The sequence below is a fragment of the Chamaea fasciata genome, unplaced genomic scaffold (assembly GCF_029207755.1).
Source record: "Chamaea fasciata isolate MVZ Bird 193981 ecotype frontalis unplaced genomic scaffold, bChaFas1.0.hap1 SCAF_9, whole genome shotgun sequence".
Lineage (NCBI taxonomy): Eukaryota > Metazoa > Chordata > Aves > Passeriformes > Sylviidae > Chamaea > Chamaea fasciata.
Window position 1 is genome coordinate 13,493,878 of NW_027094094.1, and position 18,315 is coordinate 13,512,192.

An 18,315-nucleotide genomic window follows, 5' to 3' on the forward strand; every position below is an offset into this window, starting at 1 on the left:
ATCCAGTTGCTCAGCTGTTTTACCAATAGCTACTATTAATTTTTCCTCTGAAAGCTGGGAAAAAACTTATCTGGAAATAACACAAGGCTTCCCTTTTCCAAGGATGCATCAGCTCTTATCTGTTTTTATCACAGACCAAATGACTTGGCTGTCCACCCTTAAATGTCATCTCCTACTAACAAGAGTCATCTAAGCCCTGGCTCACACAGCAGCTTCTCATGGCAAGCTGAAGACACATCTAAAGGATCCACCCTTCCTGAGGACCTGTTTGGGGGAGAGCTAAACAGATTATTTTTTACTCTCAGAGATGCTTCCCCACCCCCCACTCCAAAATCGACACTCCCTGCACAAACCTTTTCCCATTTGGTGTGAAAAGGCTATGGCAGCATTCGAAGGCTCAGTGCCACAGCGCTGTTTTTCCCGTTTTCACCTCAACCTCTTTCCTTGCCCTTCACCCTGGGGACAAGGACCCAAGGGATCCCATCAGTGGCTCACAGCATCTCTGTGCCACAAGAGGGCACATCAAGCCCTTGGATGTCATTGCCCGAAATAGCAACCAGCCAAACGGAGCTCAGGGGATAGGATATACCGGGAAAAGTGGGTTAGAGGGGAAAACGTGCTCAGGCCCATTCATGCTACCATAAACAGCCCTGGGTGACAGCCAGCAGCCCAAAAAGGTCCCTGGAGAGTCAGAGGCTTTGGAAAGATCAGACTTGCCGCTTACCCAGTCCCACAATGGTAATTCCCCCCAACAGCCAGAGCCCATCCTTTTAAGATGTTCAGTCTACAGGCAGCTCTTTGCATTGAGCTTTCAGTTCCTGGACCACAGACTGTAGAATGCTGGACCATTTTGCTGTCCCACATCAGGTCCATTGCTCTCTTGTTCTGCTATTTTCTTACTTACATGACTGTTTACTTAATTTTTCCCAGTTCTCAATGCTGGACTTTTCCAACAATCAGTGACTGTCCTAAGAAAAACCCCTTCCCAGTCCGTATCTACCTCCTCAAGGTGACAGGTGACCATGTTCCTGTCAGCTCAGCCTTAAATGCTACATCCCAATTAGGGCCACCCGGTCCCAAGCTTGGGTTCACCCAGTAGCATCTGCGACTGGCTGAAAACACACCTGGCAGCCTGACTCCTGAAATGTGACACCCTTGATGTAAGAGCTTTTTTACCTTAATACCTACAGCCTCAGAGCAGGGAAAAGTCTGTATTTATAGGACTACCAACAGCATGGCTAAGCTCAGTGTGAACCTTGTCCCCCATGCAACCTCCCAGAGCACCGCAAAAAGGATACCAACCTTCTGCAGAGGCCCCTCATTTTTCCTGCCCTCCCATCCCAGAGGGCCAACAGATGCAAAGACGTAACAGTAGTGTGCATAGCGATTGTGGTTAGATTTTATTGGTTCTTTGTTGGGTTTTGTTTTGTTTTTTTTAACTCATATAATTGTTATAATACAAAATATACAGACTGGAGATGCCAAGCGGGTTGTGGGTCACCATGCCCCAGGGCAGGGGGTCACACCATGCGACCTATAGCGTGAGGGGGGAGGCGGCAGGTGCTCCACATGGCAGCAAACAATGGGTACCCCAGAGAGCTGGGAGGAGGGAGAACAGAGCCAAAGAGATAGAGGGGTAAGGCCCTCCCACTCTTAGGAGAATGCAAGTGGGAGCTCAGCCCCACAGCAAACCTGGGAATAGGTCTGTGAGATGAACAGTGTGTTGAATGAACCTAAAAAACACATCATGTCTGCAAGATAAATAATGTGTCAGATGAGCCTAAAAAACGTGTGATATCTGCAAGGGCTGGGACAGGGACGGACCCCCTGGGAAGCAGCCCCATACCTTTGGCTCAGACCCCCAGGGGTTAAATTCTAATGTCTCCAACCCCAGGGGCTCAGCCTGGGTCTGGCCCAGCATGGGTGCTGATCCCAGACATCACAGCTCAGGCCAGGCCAAACCACCCCCAGCCAAGGATACAGAGTGGAGCCTCAGTCAGGGGCTGCCAGGGCTGGGTACATTCCCAGTGCCTGTCAAGGGTTTCTGGAGTTGGCATGGGATCATTAGCCCATGGGCATCACTCTCCCAGCCATGCCTTGGAGTGGTATGTGGGCAGGACAGGCCTGCCTGCACACACCTATCTCCAAGGAGCTGGTGGTGACAAAAACACCCAGGGCCCCCATCCCCAAGGTCCCCAAGCAGGCTCTCACATGGGAAAAGGAGAGGAGTCCCCTGCCCCAAGGTGACCATCCAGCCTGCCAGCAGCATGGCAGTGACTCCTGTCTAACCCCAGCCTCGACTTTCTCCTCCAGGAGCTGCCAGCTCAGCCATGTCACCAGCACAGGGCTGTGCCTGTGGGGACACCTCTCTGCCTCATTGCTCATTCCCCAGTCCCTGGGGCAGCAGGTGGGCTGGGATGGGCCAGGGCACAGGAGCAGGGCAAGGTCAGCAGCAAATGATGCCAGGAGCATGGCTGTGAGCCCCATGGGACCAGAATGGCCATCAGAGACCAGCCCATCTCCCTCTTCCACATGTCACCATACCCTGGGTATCATGTCCTCAGGAAGGATTGGAAAGGGTGTCTCTCCACTGGAGCCTCAAAGTGGATCCCCTGGGGTCCCCCTGTACCAGCACCCCAAACCTGAGGGATGGGGGCCAAGGTTGCAGCTCTCCCAGCCCTGCCTCCTCCATCCTGTGGGACAAGTGCCACAACAAGTCACCTCAGGGTCCCTTTAGCCTCCCCTCTGCCCCTGTCAGGAAGGGCCTCGCAGGTCTAACCAGGATCCCTGGGATCAGGGGATGCTCCCCATAGCTCATGCAGCAATGAACCCCAAGGGCTCATGTGGGTGCCTTCTCCAGGTACAGCCCCTCTGCCCACCTGCTGGCCCAGTGTCAGGACAGGGAGGGTGGCTGGTGGTTCACAGTGGACACACCAGATGTGCTTCCCCCAGCAGGGCACAGCCAGGGCAGGGGAGGAAGCCTAGGCACTGGCTGTGCCCATTGCAAGACTTTATTGGTTTCTAGACAGTGTTGCTGGAGGATGCGGGCTGGAGCCAGCACTGGGAGCTCCTGGGGCTGGCAAGGATCAGGGTAGGTGAGCTGTGGCTGCACAGGGTGGTGTGCACGGGGAAAACCTCTATTGCAGCCCAAGGACACATCTTTTCCACTGGGATTGAGTACAGGGCGGTCCATCCAGGTGAAATTCTCATCCTGTGCCAGCCATGCCCATGCTCCAACATCTGGGAGCACCTGCTTGGGACTCCCCAAGGAAAGCAGAGCTGGGCCAGGGGAAAGGGAAGATCTTGGCACCAACTGCATCTCAGGGAAGGGAGGCCCCTTTCCATGGGGGTGTCTGTGCAGCCAGAGGAGGGGAGTCTCAAAGGAAAAGTCAAGAGAGAGAAGAAGGTTCTGGGCCCAGTGTCAGGAGAGTTCATCTGGAGGCAGGTCCGGGAGCTAAATCACGCTGTCGAAGAGCTGCATGGATCGCATGATGTTCTCATCCTGTCAGGAGCAGGTGGGAAGCAGGCAAGTTGGGCACAGAACAGCAATCTGGGCAGCTCCCCCAAACCTGGCTTTACCCTCATGGCAGCACTGGCACATGGGACGTAGGGATTACAAGCAGTCTCCAAACCCTACTGAGATCCATGGCTCTCCTCATCTGTATGAGGATGCTGACATGGGTACAGTTCCCAAAGCAGAGCTCCAGCCTTGGCCCTGGGAGCCCTGGCTTCACCTCCTCTCTGCAGGAAGGAAGCAGGAGGGACAAAGTCCCCAAGGAAGAGGGTGGTGACCTAGCTCAGAAAAGAACTGCTGGTGACTTTACCTTCTGGCAGGACTCCAGGAACTCCTCAATTGTCACCACGCCATCCTTATTCCGGTCCATTTTCTGCAGACAAGCACAGCACAGGGGGCATAGCAGGGAGACCCCCAGCCCTAGGGAGAATCTAGTACCCCCTGCCCAGGTCCCACAGCGGCTGGAGACAGTGCACCCCTGGCCGCAGGCATGCCCAAGCACCAACAGGACCAGCACAGCCCTGCTTCATGCCCAGAGTGGGGTGCTTTCTACTGCACCCACTGCAGCTCTATGCTGGAGCTCTGCTTCCCCAGGATGTACTCAGCTCACCTGGAAGAAGTTCTCCACGTGTTCCCGGGGTGCTTCCTCCCGCATGGCCGGGTAGGTATATTTGCCCATCATGTCATAGATGGACTTCATGATGTCCAGCATTTCCTGATGGGAAGGGGAGCAGGGTTGCAGTGTCAACACAGGGCTCTGCCTCTGCCTGGTCCCCAACCCACACCTTTTTCTTGTTGCTCCTGAAGGACCTGTGGGGTGCTCAGGTGTGTTTCTGCTGGCTCTGTGCATAGTGTGGGGTTATGTGGGCACGTGCATGTGCAATGGAGCCCCAGAGCAGCACACCACTCCTCCACCCTTCATCCCAGATTCACACCAGGGCCAGGAGGGACATTTGCAAAGCTGAGCTCAGTTAAATATTGATCCCCTCAGCTCTCCTCCAGAGCTCAGCCAATACTCCCAAGTTGTGCCCTTGTCCCTGCCAGGTGCAGACTTGTGCTGGCCCTGGGGACCAGTCTGGACCCCTCATCCCACCTCTTTGGTGATGCAGCCATCTTTGTTCAGGTCATAGAGGTTGAAGGCCCAGTTCAGGCGATCATCAATGGTGCCCCGCAGGATGGTGGACAGCCCAGACACAAAGTCCTGCAGGGATGGACAAGGCAGGCAAATGGGAGTTACAGCCACAAAGGCCTCAGAGACACAGAGGGTACAGCCCTGCTTGATTCTCCTGTAGAGAGGAACTCAGCCCCAAAGCTGATGTGCCCTGGGGATGGACTGACAGGGTGAAATGTTGGGCATCAAGAAGAGTTGGGGGAGAAAAAATTGCTTAACCCTGTACATTTCCCACACTATTTCCCTTGGGTCACAGCAACCAAGAGGATACTGTGCATCATGACCCACTGTTCAGCCAAAGCCTGAACAAGACCCAGCCATGGCTGTGTCTGCCAGTCTGGGTCCCTACACAACCCTACCCAGAAAATACAGAAAGCCCCATTTTTTTTTATGCATTTCATTGGTTTTCTGTTGCCTCTGGGAATTTAATAAACTCCACTAGGCCTGCAAAGCTCTTCATTCCTCTGCAACAACAACACTGCTGACCCCAGCCCATGGCCCCCGGAGGGATGTTCTCTCCTTGCCCCACTGCACCCCACCATGCCCTCCTTGGCCACAGCTCACCTCAAAGCTGACGGAGCCATCATGGTCGGTGTCGAAGGCATTGAAGAGGAAGGTGGCATAGGTGCTGGAGTCTGCAGGGAGGCAGACAGCATGTGTGACCCTCTGCCCTGCAGAGGAACCCATGTCTATGGGGTCAGGGAGGGAGATGGGCACTCACCTCCTTGAGGGAAGAACTGTGAATAGATCTGCTTGAAGTTTTCTTCGTTGACGATGCCACTTGGGCACTCCTGCCAGGCAAGGTCACAGTGTCACTTCCACATCGCAAAAAAAGGGCTGATCACTCCCTAAAAACCTGTGGCTCCCTTGCCTTGCCCCCCCAGCCCTGTGCACCTGGTGGGGTGGCTAGAAAGGCTGCTTGGAGCATCTCCCTGATTTTTTGGGCTTCATCCCTCGCTGGAGGGGCTCTGAATCCCAGGTACCCAGGAAGGGGGCTCTCTGCACCCAAGGAAACAGAGCACAGGATCAGGTCTCCCCACTGAACTCCCTGGAGGTAAGATCAGGCTGTAGCCTTATATAAACTTCAACCCCAAGATCCCAAAAACGTTCACATACAAAGCACCACCGTAAGGTGGACATGGAAGCAGAGGTGGGGGCTGTCAAAGCTGGTCAAGGGGTACTCACATTCTTGAAGCCTCGGTACAGGACCTGCAGCTCTTTGCGGGTGAACTTGGTCTGCTCCTGGAGCTGCTCCAGCCCCTCAGGGCGGTGGCAGACGGTGGAGAGCTCAAACTCATCCTCAACACTGTCTGCAAGGAACCCAGGGGAAGAGAGGAGGGTGGCTGAGGCCGGCACTGTCCTGCCCTATCTTGTCATGCCAGGGGGCAGGAGAGGTACCTTTCACAGCACACGCTGTCCTCTCACATCTGCCCAGGTTGACACATTTTTGGGGTGCTCTGCTCAGCCAGAGCTGTGTCTGTGCCAAAAGGGGACCCTCACAGCCACCCTGGCTACAGACCAGGGACTGACACTGGGTAATAACCCCCCCCCCCCGCCCAGTACAGCCCAGGCTGGGCACAAAAGAGGTGTGAAAACCCCCCAGTGCTGAAACCCTCCCTGCCTGCTCTTCTCCTCCCACCAGCACAGCATCTGCCCTGTGGAGTTCAGTCCCTTGCAGCACCAGGGCTCACATTCAGCAGGAGAATTACCCCTCAGAACCCCCAGCCCCAAATGCCCCCCCACAGCCTTTCCAGATTCTTTTCTGCCCGCTGTGCTCCCACCTTCATCGACAGCTTCTCTCCACCATCTGCCAAGCTGCACAACCTCTTCCTGCAGCAACCAGCACCCCTAGAGCCCATTCAGCCAAGAGAGGCACACAGCAGGTACTCCCTCTTCATGGGACAGTTCAGACCCTGCCCCTCCACACTCACCTTTTCCCAGGGGGGATTGGCTTGCACTATGGAGCTGGGAGAGATCCTGACCAGGGGTTTGGACTCACCAAAGAACCAAGCATACCCAGTAACAAGGGGTTAAGGGACTCTGCACTCACTCCCTGCTCAGGCTCTTTCATTGCCCCATCACATCTCCATCTCCAAACCGACCCTAAGCTTAGAGAAAAACTCCCCACCCCTTAGACCAGTGCCGGGGGGTGCCCGCTGCCCGGAGCCAGCCCCCAAGCGGTTCTTGCCGCTGTGCATCCCGTGGGAGCTGCTCCGGGGAGATGGAGAAAACCAGCCTGTGAACAGGTAAAGACAGGTGGGTGCAGAGCCCATGGGATCGGACCCCTCCAGGGCAGGGCTGATCCTGACAGCCAGGGCAGGGGAGAGGTGGAGGCGGCCCCTTCCCGCAGGCAGGGCCAGGGCGGAGAGCAGGCAGCAGCACCGCCGGGGACAAACACACACAAAGGCAAGAAGAAGCACTTGCTTTCACTGAGCGAGGGGATGGATTTGGGCCGGCAGCAGGGCAGCAGTTTGAGGAATCGCTGCTTCAGCGCTTTTTTAGTTTGGACTGGCGGGTTGCCTGGAAGAAAGAAGGAGTCACCAAGCAGAAGAAGAGTTAACACAGCATCAGCTCCCGGTCCCGACGGGCGGCAGGGTTGGGCACCCGGCGCGGGGTGATCTGAGCGGAGGCAGCACATGCAGCGTGAGGCTAGAGGAGCAGGAAGGCAAAACCCAGCCCAGGCTCTGGTCGACCTTCCTGCTCAATCCCAGGACAAACCCAGCACGGGAGTATCCATCCTTAGGATGGGGAAGGATGGGGACAACCCTGCTAGGCTACCCACACCCAGTGCCTCTATTACACCCCCATCATACCAGGGTGCACTGAAGACTCCCAGGAGCCCAGAGTCAGAAAATGGCAGGGTCAGACTCTGTCCTTTAGCCTTGAGGACAAATACCTGCTCCCTGCGTAGCAGCCTCTGCAGGACGGCAAGGTAGAACGAAGCCCAAGAAACAGCCTGTGGCTGAGCCAGGGCATTGCATCCTCCCTAAGCTCGGGCTGGGTTTGATCCTGCTGGCACCCAAGGGCTGAAGGCAAAGCATGCACCTGACCCCCCATGCAGCCCAGACTGCAGCATGCACCCCCACCCCAGTGCAGCACTGGGACCCGAGCCCAAGGACCTGCTTTGAGACAGCCAGAAGGGGAACGGGGCTCAGGGCTTTGCCTTGGCCAGGCTACAGGGCTGGGTGAGGGACTCCTCACACCACTCTGGCTCATGGCCATTGCATCCAAGTCTCCCTGCATTAATAGTAGATCCCTTCACTGCACTGACCCCACTGCCACCCCCGATTCCCCCATTTGGACCCCAGTGGTTTCACTCAGCCCCATCTCTCCCAGCTGGTGTTGCCCCATGGCTGCAGACCACCTCCCTCCCTCAAGCCAGCAAACTCAGCGCAGGACTAACGCTGCAGGTAGGGAAAGAAGGAAGGGGAGGGGATGAAGGCCATGCTGGGCTCCAGCCTCCGAGGGGAGGCAGACACCAGCATGGAGACAAATGGGACAAAAGGTGCAAAGTCCCTTTGGGGCTCTGGTTTGTCACTGTGTTTGCTCCAAGCATCCTGTACATCTGCAAGCAGCAAGTCACAATGCCTATGGATCCTGAGCCCTGGTTTTGGGGTTGTTTCTCTAGGGCTCTAGCAAATACTTTCCAGACAAACCCTTTCTCAGTCTTGTGGGGCTAAGCTGAGCCCCAGATGCCAGGAAAATGGTGTTGCATAGTACCCAGCTCCAGGACAAGGACATGCATCCAGCAGCCACTTCTAGGCAGGTTGGCCCCAAAGTGCCCACAGGCAGAACCTGGGACCCTCTGAGCTCACACCAAGGCAGCTCCATCATTCTGGGGATGAAGAATAGCTCCAGGAGGTCATGGATCCAGCAGAACATCACACAAAGCCACTCAAAGAGGGCAAATTCTCCCCAGGGATGTGGTATCCACAACAGGGTGACAGTGAGGTGCAAATGTATAGGGATGAACAAACACATCCCCTGGCATTTGTCGGGAGAGTGACAGGGGTAAGGGTGAGCACTAGGATCTTGGCATTGGCAGACCAGCACAACCTGGCTCCTGTCTGCTTCAAGGTGTGCAGGCAGGTGAGGAAAGTGGACTTTCCTAGAAGTGGGCATCAGTTGTACATAAACCATGATTTTTGTCTCAGTTACCCTTCCAGGGCCTTAATTTGCAGAGGGAAAGGGAAATTGCACCTTTCAGCCTTCTGAGGATGCTCTGGAGCCGGGTCCCTCCAGCAGAGCTGAGCTGTGGGAACAGACCTGACAGGCAGAAGTATCCCCTTTGTTGAGAGGGAAGGGACAGGGCGGGCAGAGCAACACCCAATGCCAGGGTGATGGACCTGGGAGGGAGCAGGGCAGGAGGGAAACCACACAGCGAGAGAGATGCAACAGAGAGTAAACTGTGGTTGGACTCACAGGGGCAGCAGGTATAGGCACGTGCAGTAGGTCAGGTCGGGTGCAAGTTACACTTTAGTTTGTTATAAAGAAGGAAAAAGAAAAAAAAAATAAAGAACATGGGCGTTTTCTCAAGGAGGAAACCGAAGGGGGCCCAATTCCAGGGTCCCCAGGGCAGGGGAGGGAGCACATTCAGCACATGCAGCTTAACAACAGGAGAGGGGTGACCAGGACTGGTGTTTTGCTGTCCTGGCTTTAGTGAACACAAGGGCTCTACTGAGTAGGACACACCACCTTCTTTCTCTTCCCAGCATCCAAACCACTAACAAGTCTGGGAGCTCCCCCTTGCTGGGAAACAGCTCTGCCCAAAGATGAGGAGCAGAGTCCAACCATGTGCTGCCACTCTGGACACAAGGGACATTGCAGCACGAAGCCCTGTCCCTGCCAGCAACAGCTCCTTTTCCAGATGCCACTCTGCTCTCCACCCTTCTGCAAAGGCCATCCAGCAGCTGACACAGAACAAAAAGGGCTGGCAGTGTTTTGTCTGTGACGGGAGGTCTGCTGGGTCAAGTGGCTTGTCACTTCCCATGCATCACTCTGCAGCTCAGTGGCTTCAAAACACACAAACACACACAAACTGACACTCCATCCTTGAGCAGCACCAGAAGGGGAAGGGATTTCCCATCCCCACCTCCACATGCTGTTGAAATGAATCCCAAAGTCTGGCTCTAAAGGCTACAGTGGGTAGATCCCTGCCCCCAGCAATGATTGCCATCAGGATGGCCATGGACCACTTTGTATTGAGCCACCAGCAGCTGATGCCACCATGCTGAGGGTTACCCAGTGCTGGGCTGACACCCCCTTCCTCCATTCCCATGGAGGACCCAAGCCTGGGCTCCTCCATGGTCTTCCCAGAGGAAATGCAGGTGACAGAGTCAGTTGGATGCATAACAGTGTCCCTGTCCTTCCACAGAGCCACAGCCACCAGTGCCCTCCCAGTGACAGCTGAATGGGGAGATCAACCCCATCCCCTTCCATGGCACCCTCCTGCGAGAATACACCCTCAGTAACAAACCAACAGGCAGTGCCAAAACTCCCCCATCACTCTCAGTAACCTGTCAATAAACGCATGATCATGATGGCTGGAAAATGTGCTTCCCACAACAAGACCCACCCTGGTGTCCTCAGCTCCAGGGCACAGCACCATTCCACGAGGGGAGCAGAGCACCAGCAGCCCACCAGTCATGCAGCACTCACAGCCCCTGCTTGGCCCCATGGGGCAACAGTGGGTCATTTGGCAGGCCAGGAGGAGCTGGTCTCTCAAGGCTGATCTGAAACCAGCTGCCCCTAAAACCTGTGGCTGACAATCATCCCTGTGCAGGGCTCAGCTACTCAGGGAAGTACCCAGCCTCAGGCAGTGCCACCAACCACAGCTCTCTGGGGTCTGCAATGACAGTCAGCAGGAGAAAGAGTGAATCTCCCCAGCTTCCCTGGGGAGGTCAGGATGAGTCCCACCACCAGCAGCTCTGCAAATGACCCTCATCAGTCAGCAATGCAGAGTCAAGTGTAGCAAAGGTGCCAGACAGTCATCCATCAAAGGAATGAAATCACAGCTGGCATCTCCCAGTGCCAAAGAGTCCCTGTCCCGGGGGTGGGACAGAGCTGGGAGCAGCAAAGCTGCCAAGCTGCAGTTCATGGGACAGCAAAGGCTCGGGACCAGGATACTCCCCAGTGCCTGGGAGAGAAACAGCTGCACAGCCCTTGTGCTGAGCATGGGCCAGAATGGGCCACAGAGCCGAGTGGGGCTCACAGCACTGCTGCCCCCATTCCCATCCCCAGCTTGTGACGGTGCTGCCAGGTAGCCTGGCTGTGCCCAAAGGAGATGCTGCAGAATAACAATTTCTGCAAACCATACCATGTACAAAATGTTGCGAGCAGGGAATGGGACAGGATACACATCCCCAGAGACAGTGGAGCTCAGGGGCTTCCCAGATGGAGCAGACAAAGTTGCAGGACTGGGACAGCCAAATGCATCACCCTCCTGCAAAACCCACACACAGGGACGTCTCGCCCCCATCAGCACCTCCTCTGGCAGCAGGAACCAGCACATCTAAGGTGACAGAGGAGCTACCCAAAAAAATGTGCCAGCAGAGCAGCAGCACCTCTTGGCTGCAAGCAGTGCATTCCACAAGAGCACCAGTGCTCTGCGTATCCATTGCCCAGATGCCATCCATACCCTCTACAGTAAGGCACAGGGACAAAAAGTGGATGTGCTTCAGGCACACCACAGCCAGATTCCAGGCAGCTCAGGGACATCCTCCATCAGAAGGAGGTTGAAAGCACCTCCTGGGCACAGCACCCTCCTCTCCTCCCCACCCTCTGCTCTACTACTCATTGCTCCTCTGATCACTCCTAGCCACACACCTCCCGTTCCAAGATCTGGCTACCCAAGGGGATGTGACCTGCAGTCCCTTCATTTCACAACATTCCCAGTGCCAGCAAGGAAGCAGAGGGGATGGAGGCAAACCAACCCCAAAACACATTCATGCAAAGTCTATTGGCAGATCTTGTCTGAGCTGGGACTGTCCATGGCACAGTCAGGGAAGGCAGCCAAAGGAAACAAGGCATCAGCACCACGCAGCTGCCTGCACTCCCACCCTCACCAGGCACAACCAACAGGTCGTGTATCCATTGCCCTGACATATTTTGGGTCCTCTTCTTCGGCCACATCCAGCCCTATCCTCAGCACCCACCTGTCAATCCGGGAAGCTGAACACCCAGAGCATCCTCTTCTTTCCCCAGCCCTGGCACAGCCCCAGAGGGAGGGCAAAGGGGCTCTTGCCTCTTTCCCCATGTTTTCCCCACAGCCACCAATTCCTGTAGCAGTGAGAAAGCTTTGCCCTGCATGGTGCTGCACCCCACATTCATGGCTCTTTTCTCCCAGATCACACTTACCTCCTCAGCCCCAGTTACCTACAGCCCTTTTCCCCATCATCTGACAAAGCCCAGCCCTTTGCATCCCATTGCCCTGAGACTCCAATAGCCCAGTCTCCATCCCCCAGCACCCCGCACATCACTGCATCCCAGTGCCTCAAGACCTGGATATCCCCCACCCTAATGCTCCCAGACTCCCTAAATTCCTAGCATCCTGCACCCAACACCACACATTGCAATATCCACAAATATTCCCACCCAATATCCTAACACTCTGAAACACCCCCGGACACCCTCATTTCCCCAGTTCCCTACAACCTAATGCTGCCAGACACTCCAGTGCCCTCCTCCCCCAGCCCCAGAAAAAAAAAAAAAAAAAGCCCTAAACCACACTAATTCTCCAAAAACTCCCCTAAGCACCCTGCAGCCCTTGGGATAGGAGGAGCACCTCCACCACCACATTCCCATCTCATTGCAACCCCATCCCCATCCCCATCCCACCTCCCCTGGACAGGTTGATGATGCCCAGAGCATGGAGTATCTTGAGGCTGGAGCAGAGCAGCAGGATGATGCCCACCGTTTGCAGCCCCTGCAGGTCCCAGGGTGCCTCAGCAACCGCCATCCCCCAGACACACAGTCCCAGCTGGCAGCTGCTCTGGCAGCAACAGATCCAGCAACGCAGGAGAGGGGAGGGCAGGGGAGGAGAGACCTGCCTTGGCCCTCCCTCTTCCTGCTCCGGCACCCTCTGAGGTCCCTCGGGGCATCCAGGCTGTAGAGAAGGAGAGCCCACAAAAACTGCCCAAGCGACTTAGGCATCAGACCTCCTCCAGGACACCCCTGCACTACAGAGCCTGACACAGGAACCCACAAAGGGGTGCAGAATGGGCACCGGTGGGTGCACAGAGGTGGAGGAGGCTCAGTCAAACTGACTTCCAACCCAACAGCAGCCCGTGGTGGCACTGGAGCTGAGCAGTCTGCAGGGACCCTCAAGTTCATCACACACTACTGGGATACTGCTGCCACCAGCTCAGGGACCAGCTCCGCCTAGGAAATGCATCTGCCCCATCACAAACCACCAAACTTTCCCCCCAACAGTGATCCCACCTTGCATGGCATGAGTTCCCTGCCTTGGAGCTCAGCTTTGTCCACTGGTCCCCTCCACATAAGTCTGCAACCCTCATCTCCTCCCTCTTCCTCTGCATCTCTGCACCAGCAAGTCAGTCACAGCCACAGTTGGGGCTGCCAGCCCTGGGTAAGTTGCTTGCTGCAGGAGAGAAATGTGCTCCACAGGGTGCAGATGTACCCCATAGGCTGCTGCCTGGGGAAGGGTAGCATGTCAGGGACAGCAAGGGTGGGTGCTCCCCACAGCCCACCCAAAGTCCTGCTTTGGAAGCAGCAGGACAGAGACTCCAGCCTGGCAATAGTGGTTATTAGAAAGTCACTATCAGACAGTTGTCTATGCATTTCTCACATAAAAGCTGCTTCTGATGTGGCCACCTCCTGCCCCAGCAGTGCAAGCCCCAGGGCAGGCACCCATGGGGGAATGAGACATTTTCCTGTATCCCTGGGAGGGGATGCTGTAGCCAAGCATCGATGGCACATCAGACATGCCGCTAACTGCAGTCCAAGGACCAAGGACCACTCCCTTGAGCCCAGACCAGGGCACTTCTATTCCCACCTGTGCCCAGTCCTGGGGTCTAATCCTGCCCCTCACAGGGGAGAGGTGAATCCCATTGAGCTCCCACAGCACCCTGGAGCCCAACACAACCCTGCGCTAGAGAGTCACAGCCTCTCCCACCAGAGTTGAAGGTTTCACCCTCCACCAACAGAGAAGGACTATAAAGCAGGGCAGTCCTAATAGGCTCCTTTGCTCTCCACGTTTCTCACTTTTTCTCCAGCCTGTGATTTTCTCACCTCCCTGTGGCTGAGTGATCTCCTGCCCCTCCGTCTGCTGACTCAGAGCCCATTCTGGGTCAGAGTGGGGACCCTGCTCCATGTCCAGCTGGGTCCCCTTGCTCCCCTCTCCAGGCACATCAGCAACAGTAAGAGCAAATCAGGCCAGAGGGAATTGGGAAGGAAGCAATGTGAAAAGTGATTAACACAAGGCCGGAGGGAGAAGAGATTCAACAAGCTAATTAGGTCTGGCTTGGCTGAGCAGGACGTGTCACCACATAGCAGCAGAGGCACAGGATGCACTGCAGGTACTGTGGACCTTGGGGAGCTTAGGGCTGCTAGGAGAGCCAACCCTGCCCACCCTAGAGCCAGCTGAAAAACCTGCTAGCCCTTGGAAAGACAAGGGTTAAATACACTGCACATGGGGAAATCTCTGGTGCAGTCCAACACACAGAATCCCAAACTTCAACCTGGAGTGCCTGCAGTTGCCCTGGTCTAGATTTCAATGCTCCAAGATCCACCCCTCTGCAGCAAGCTCACCTTGACCTCTGGGGTCTGTCAAACCCACCAGGCTGGATGACACCCTGAGCCCAGGGACCAAAGCATTACACCCCAAAGGGCCAGTCTCTCCTGCAGCCAAGACACAGCACTTCTGCCAAAGAGGTTCCTGGAAAGCAAGAGGAATCGGGGCTTGGCACAGGACTTGGCTCTCGCCAACACCCTGGGGATGCTCACCTTCTCCCCTCTCCAGAGGGACCCTCACCCTGAGCCAGCCATGAGGAGGTGTCCATACTGCTCACTGCCACCACCCTCCTGCCTGGCACCTTTCGGGGCGCTGGTGGCATGATGCTGCTCCCTTCTCTTTCTCCCCAGATTCTGGAAGGGTTTGGCACCCTCCCAGCCTTGCTTCTCTCTCCATATCCTGAGCTCTACAGCAGCAGCAGCCACCAGGGAAGGCAGAGACCAGCACACCCCATGTTGAGGACTCTCCAAGACACCCCCAATCCTGCCTGCCCCTCAGCATGTACCCTGAACAGCCAAAGCAGGAACAGCCCCGGACAGGCACCAATTATCCTGCCGACAGCAATCTGCAACTTCATTTAATATTAATCTGTGGCTGGGCTACGCGGGTGGCTCTCCCGCCCTTCCCTCCTTCCAGCCGGGACCGATTGCTCTGCACTGAATTATTGATGCCGCACTTCAAGAGGCAAAATTGATAGTGTTTCTCTCCACCTGCCCCATCCTGAGCTCTTGGCCAATGCAGAGTCTCAGCAAGGATCTGAGAGCCCCCTGCATGGGTCTGCCAGGAGATGTTCAGGGCTGGGGACAGGCATGATGGCACCGGACAGCGGTGGGATGACACAGTCCATCATTGATTCTCCAGCTGGTAAACAACGTCAGTTCCAGCACTGATCACCCTGGAGATCCCGGAGCATAGTGCACTCGTGGGAGATGCTCCATTGCTGCTGCCAGACAGCGGCTGTGCCTGTGCCACCAGGGCTGTGGCAGGGTCCAAGGGGGTACAGTGCCAAGCAGACAGGACAAGGGGATGCAGACAGTCCACACTTCTGTCCAAGCCCTTTTTCAGGGAAGTGCCAGCTCCAAATGATAGATGGGATCTCTGGGGCCTCATCCAGGTGAGTTTGGGAGCTCAGCAAGCCTGGAATTCCCCCATGATCTCGTTGCAAAATGAATCCTTCCCCCAGGCTCAGAGGAGTTGGCTTGGTCCCCTCTGGAGCTTCTCCATTCCCAACCCATCACTGTGGCGGCACAGCACAACTAGCACAACCTGGGCAGAGAAACAGCCACAGGCAGGGGATCAGCAAGGATGGGGCAGGGGGAGCGTGGGCCAGCAGCAGGAGCAGGGGAAGCAGCACCAGCAGCATCGACAGCTCTGGAGCAGGTGGCAGAGCCCTGTGTCCATTAGCAGACCCAAGCCATTAGTGTTTGGTTTCAGGCTCTTTGTGGTCTCTGGGCTGTCACTGTGGACCGAGCCATGGCTTGTAAACAACCCCTGGAGGGGACGCAGTATTTTCTGGCCCCAGACACTGCCCAGGACCTTCCCTGGAGAGCAAAATCGTACCTGCTGCCTCTCAAGTCAAGAGGGGAAGTGACCTATGCAACAGAATCTCACCTCCATCCCAAACCACTGCCATTCACACACAGGACTCCTTGTACAGTCCCCAGGGCGCAGCTTAACCTCAGCCAATTTCTGCCCCTTAAGCAACACGTTTCCCTCTCCTCTGGGCACCTTTAAGCAATGGGAGCAATTGCTGGCAATCCTGGGCACCTGGATCCCATTCCCACCCTCACAGCTGGGGTGCATCTCCAGCCAAGTCAGAGGGAACTGCAGCTTCTCATCATGGGAATGGGGGTGGAAGGGGACAGGCATACCCCTGTTCCTTCTGGAGGGGTAACAGATGACCAGGACAAGGCTGGACACAGGACACCCCACTTTCAGCATCCTGCTGTGGCCAATGCTAGGGGAAAAAAGTCAGTTGCAGATGGACAAAGAGTGTGCCCCAGGAAACAGAGGAGCCACACAAGGCAAGGAGTGGCCCCTGGCTTGTCCTGAGCCCCTCATCAGGGTTGCTGCAGGGGCTGGAGCTCTCTCTCCATTCTTTCCATTGCACCTGGGAGCTGCAGAACAGCTGCAACCAATGCCACCGATTTGGGTCCAAAGCTTCGAGCAACTACACGGGGAAGAAAAAGCACTGGGAAGGAGGAAACAGGGTCTGGGGGAAGCATCCCCAAATCTCCAGTATAAATGGAGAGGGGGAATCCACCCTGGGCACAGTCAGCATGCCTTCCCCTGGCACTCACAAGGCAGGATGTCAGGTGAACTCCTGCCTCAGTTTTCCTCCCGGTATGATCCACCTAGGAGTTCTGCTGCTGGAACACACGGATTTAGCAAGCAGTTAAGCAGTAATGAAAACTTCCACCCACCTTTCCAGTCCTGCAATCAGGTTCACAGAATGAGAGGGTGAGATCCCTCTGATCTGCCCCCTCCCTCCCTATCCCCAGGCACAGCTGACCTGTGGGTGCAGCCTCGAAGTGCTGTCTGCTCCACTGCTTGTGGAGGCAAGCATTCACCACTACACCCAGCCCGAGTGGGAGCCAGAGCTGGAGAAGCACAGCAGAGTATCCCAGGGCACCAGTGGACCAGGGAAGCTGTCTGTTTCCTCCTCAGCCTGTGCATGCCCCGATGCCAGGAGCCAGGGAGGCTGTGGCATCCTTCAAGAGAGGTGTGTGCAGGCATGGGCAGGGCTGGGGGGATTCGTCACACAACCATGACCCTGGGAGTCCAGGGAGCACCCAAGCCAAGCAGTCCTGACCTCCCTCCCACCATGCACAAAGCAGGGTCCCCTGAGTGGATCCAGGCTCTGCCAAGTGTGTGCCGTGCACACCACTCAGCACAACACAGCCCATCCATAACTGGACAGCTCCCTCTGTGTCCCCCCACCCTGCCCAAGGGCCACAGGGAGCCTTGGGGAGAGCCAGGAGCAGGGAGCTCAGCATGCACCCATCCTGCCTGAGCCTGGCTGCTCTGCAGTCTGGTGCTGAGTCCAACACCTCACATGCAGAGTGAGGTGACCATGGTCTCTGCTAACACCTTGCTCCTGTGGAGGTGCTGGAAAACACCCTAGTGCCCACATACATGGTCACACGCAGTCCCAGCCCGCAGCACCCCAGCACACATCAAAGTCACCACCGTACAGCACACATCTTGCCAGCCCTGTCCCCTCCCTACATCCCCAGCCACTGGGACAGACAGGATACTCTGCTCCTTGAATCCCATACCCTTACAAGCAGCCAACAGGCACCAGGACTCTCATGGATGCAGCAGCCTTGGAGCATCCTTAGGGGCAGCACTGGACACCCACCCCCTGCCCCTCATGTCCCCAGAGGTGACAGCACCGCCCATACCCGTTACCTTCCAAGGACACAGGCTCGAAGAGGCCAAATTGCTCCAGCACCTTGACGAAGAGGACCAAGACCACCAGCACCGCAATCATCTCAAGGCCTTCCAGGTTCATGGTGAGGGTGTCTCATGGCCCCTCACCCCACCTACCCCTCCCCACCACGGTCCTTGAGCCCAGCACCTCAGTTGCCAGACCACGCATCCCCAGGGACACCCGCCTGTGTCCCTGGTGGGGGTTTGGCTGCCACCCCCTACTCAGGGCCACCTGCCATCAGCCATGGGCAAGTGAGGGGTCAGCGCAGGGCTGTGGCAGGAGGCTCAGGGAGCCACGGCTGAGAGCCCAGGCAGAGCAGGGCCGTGCCTGTGAGTAAGAGTGGAGAGAGGCCAAGTGGAGGGAGGCGTGGGGGTGGCGGGGATGGGGGGGTCGGAAGGGGAAAGAAGGCATGCCCTCCCATTCCAATGACACCACCTCCATCGATT

The 18,315-nt window shown here is 56.3% G+C and overlaps 1 protein-coding gene across 4 annotated transcripts in view; it reads right to left on the reverse strand.

Moving 5' to 3' along the window:
• Positions 1-1,377: 1,377 nt before the first annotated feature.
• KCNIP2 (potassium voltage-gated channel interacting protein 2) overlaps positions 1,378-18,315 on the reverse strand; it is a 44,261-nt gene continuing 27,323 nt past the window's right edge. Inside the window, exons 1-9 of one of the 4 annotated variants that reach the window (XM_066191059.1) lie at positions 12,533-12,661; positions 8,488-8,495; positions 5,871-5,995; positions 5,407-5,476; positions 5,250-5,320; positions 4,608-4,715; positions 4,125-4,229; positions 3,825-3,887; positions 1,378-3,502 (exon numbers count right to left, since the gene is read on the reverse strand). In XM_066191059.1, coding sequence (XP_066047156.1) covers positions 3,455-3,502; positions 3,825-3,887; positions 4,125-4,229; positions 4,608-4,715; positions 5,250-5,320; positions 5,407-5,476; positions 5,871-5,995; positions 8,488-8,495; positions 12,533-12,642 — 708 coding nt within the window. In that variant the 5' untranslated portion in view covers positions 12,643-12,661 and the 3' untranslated portion in view covers positions 1,378-3,454. Of the gene's footprint in view, positions 3,503-3,824; positions 3,888-4,124; positions 4,230-4,607; positions 4,716-5,249; positions 5,321-5,406; positions 5,477-5,870; positions 5,996-7,109; positions 7,206-8,487; positions 8,496-12,532; positions 12,662-16,047; positions 16,085-18,315 lie in introns of those variants that run through there. The other 3 variants (XM_066191055.1, XM_066191058.1, XM_066191056.1) reach the window with 3 other exon arrangements.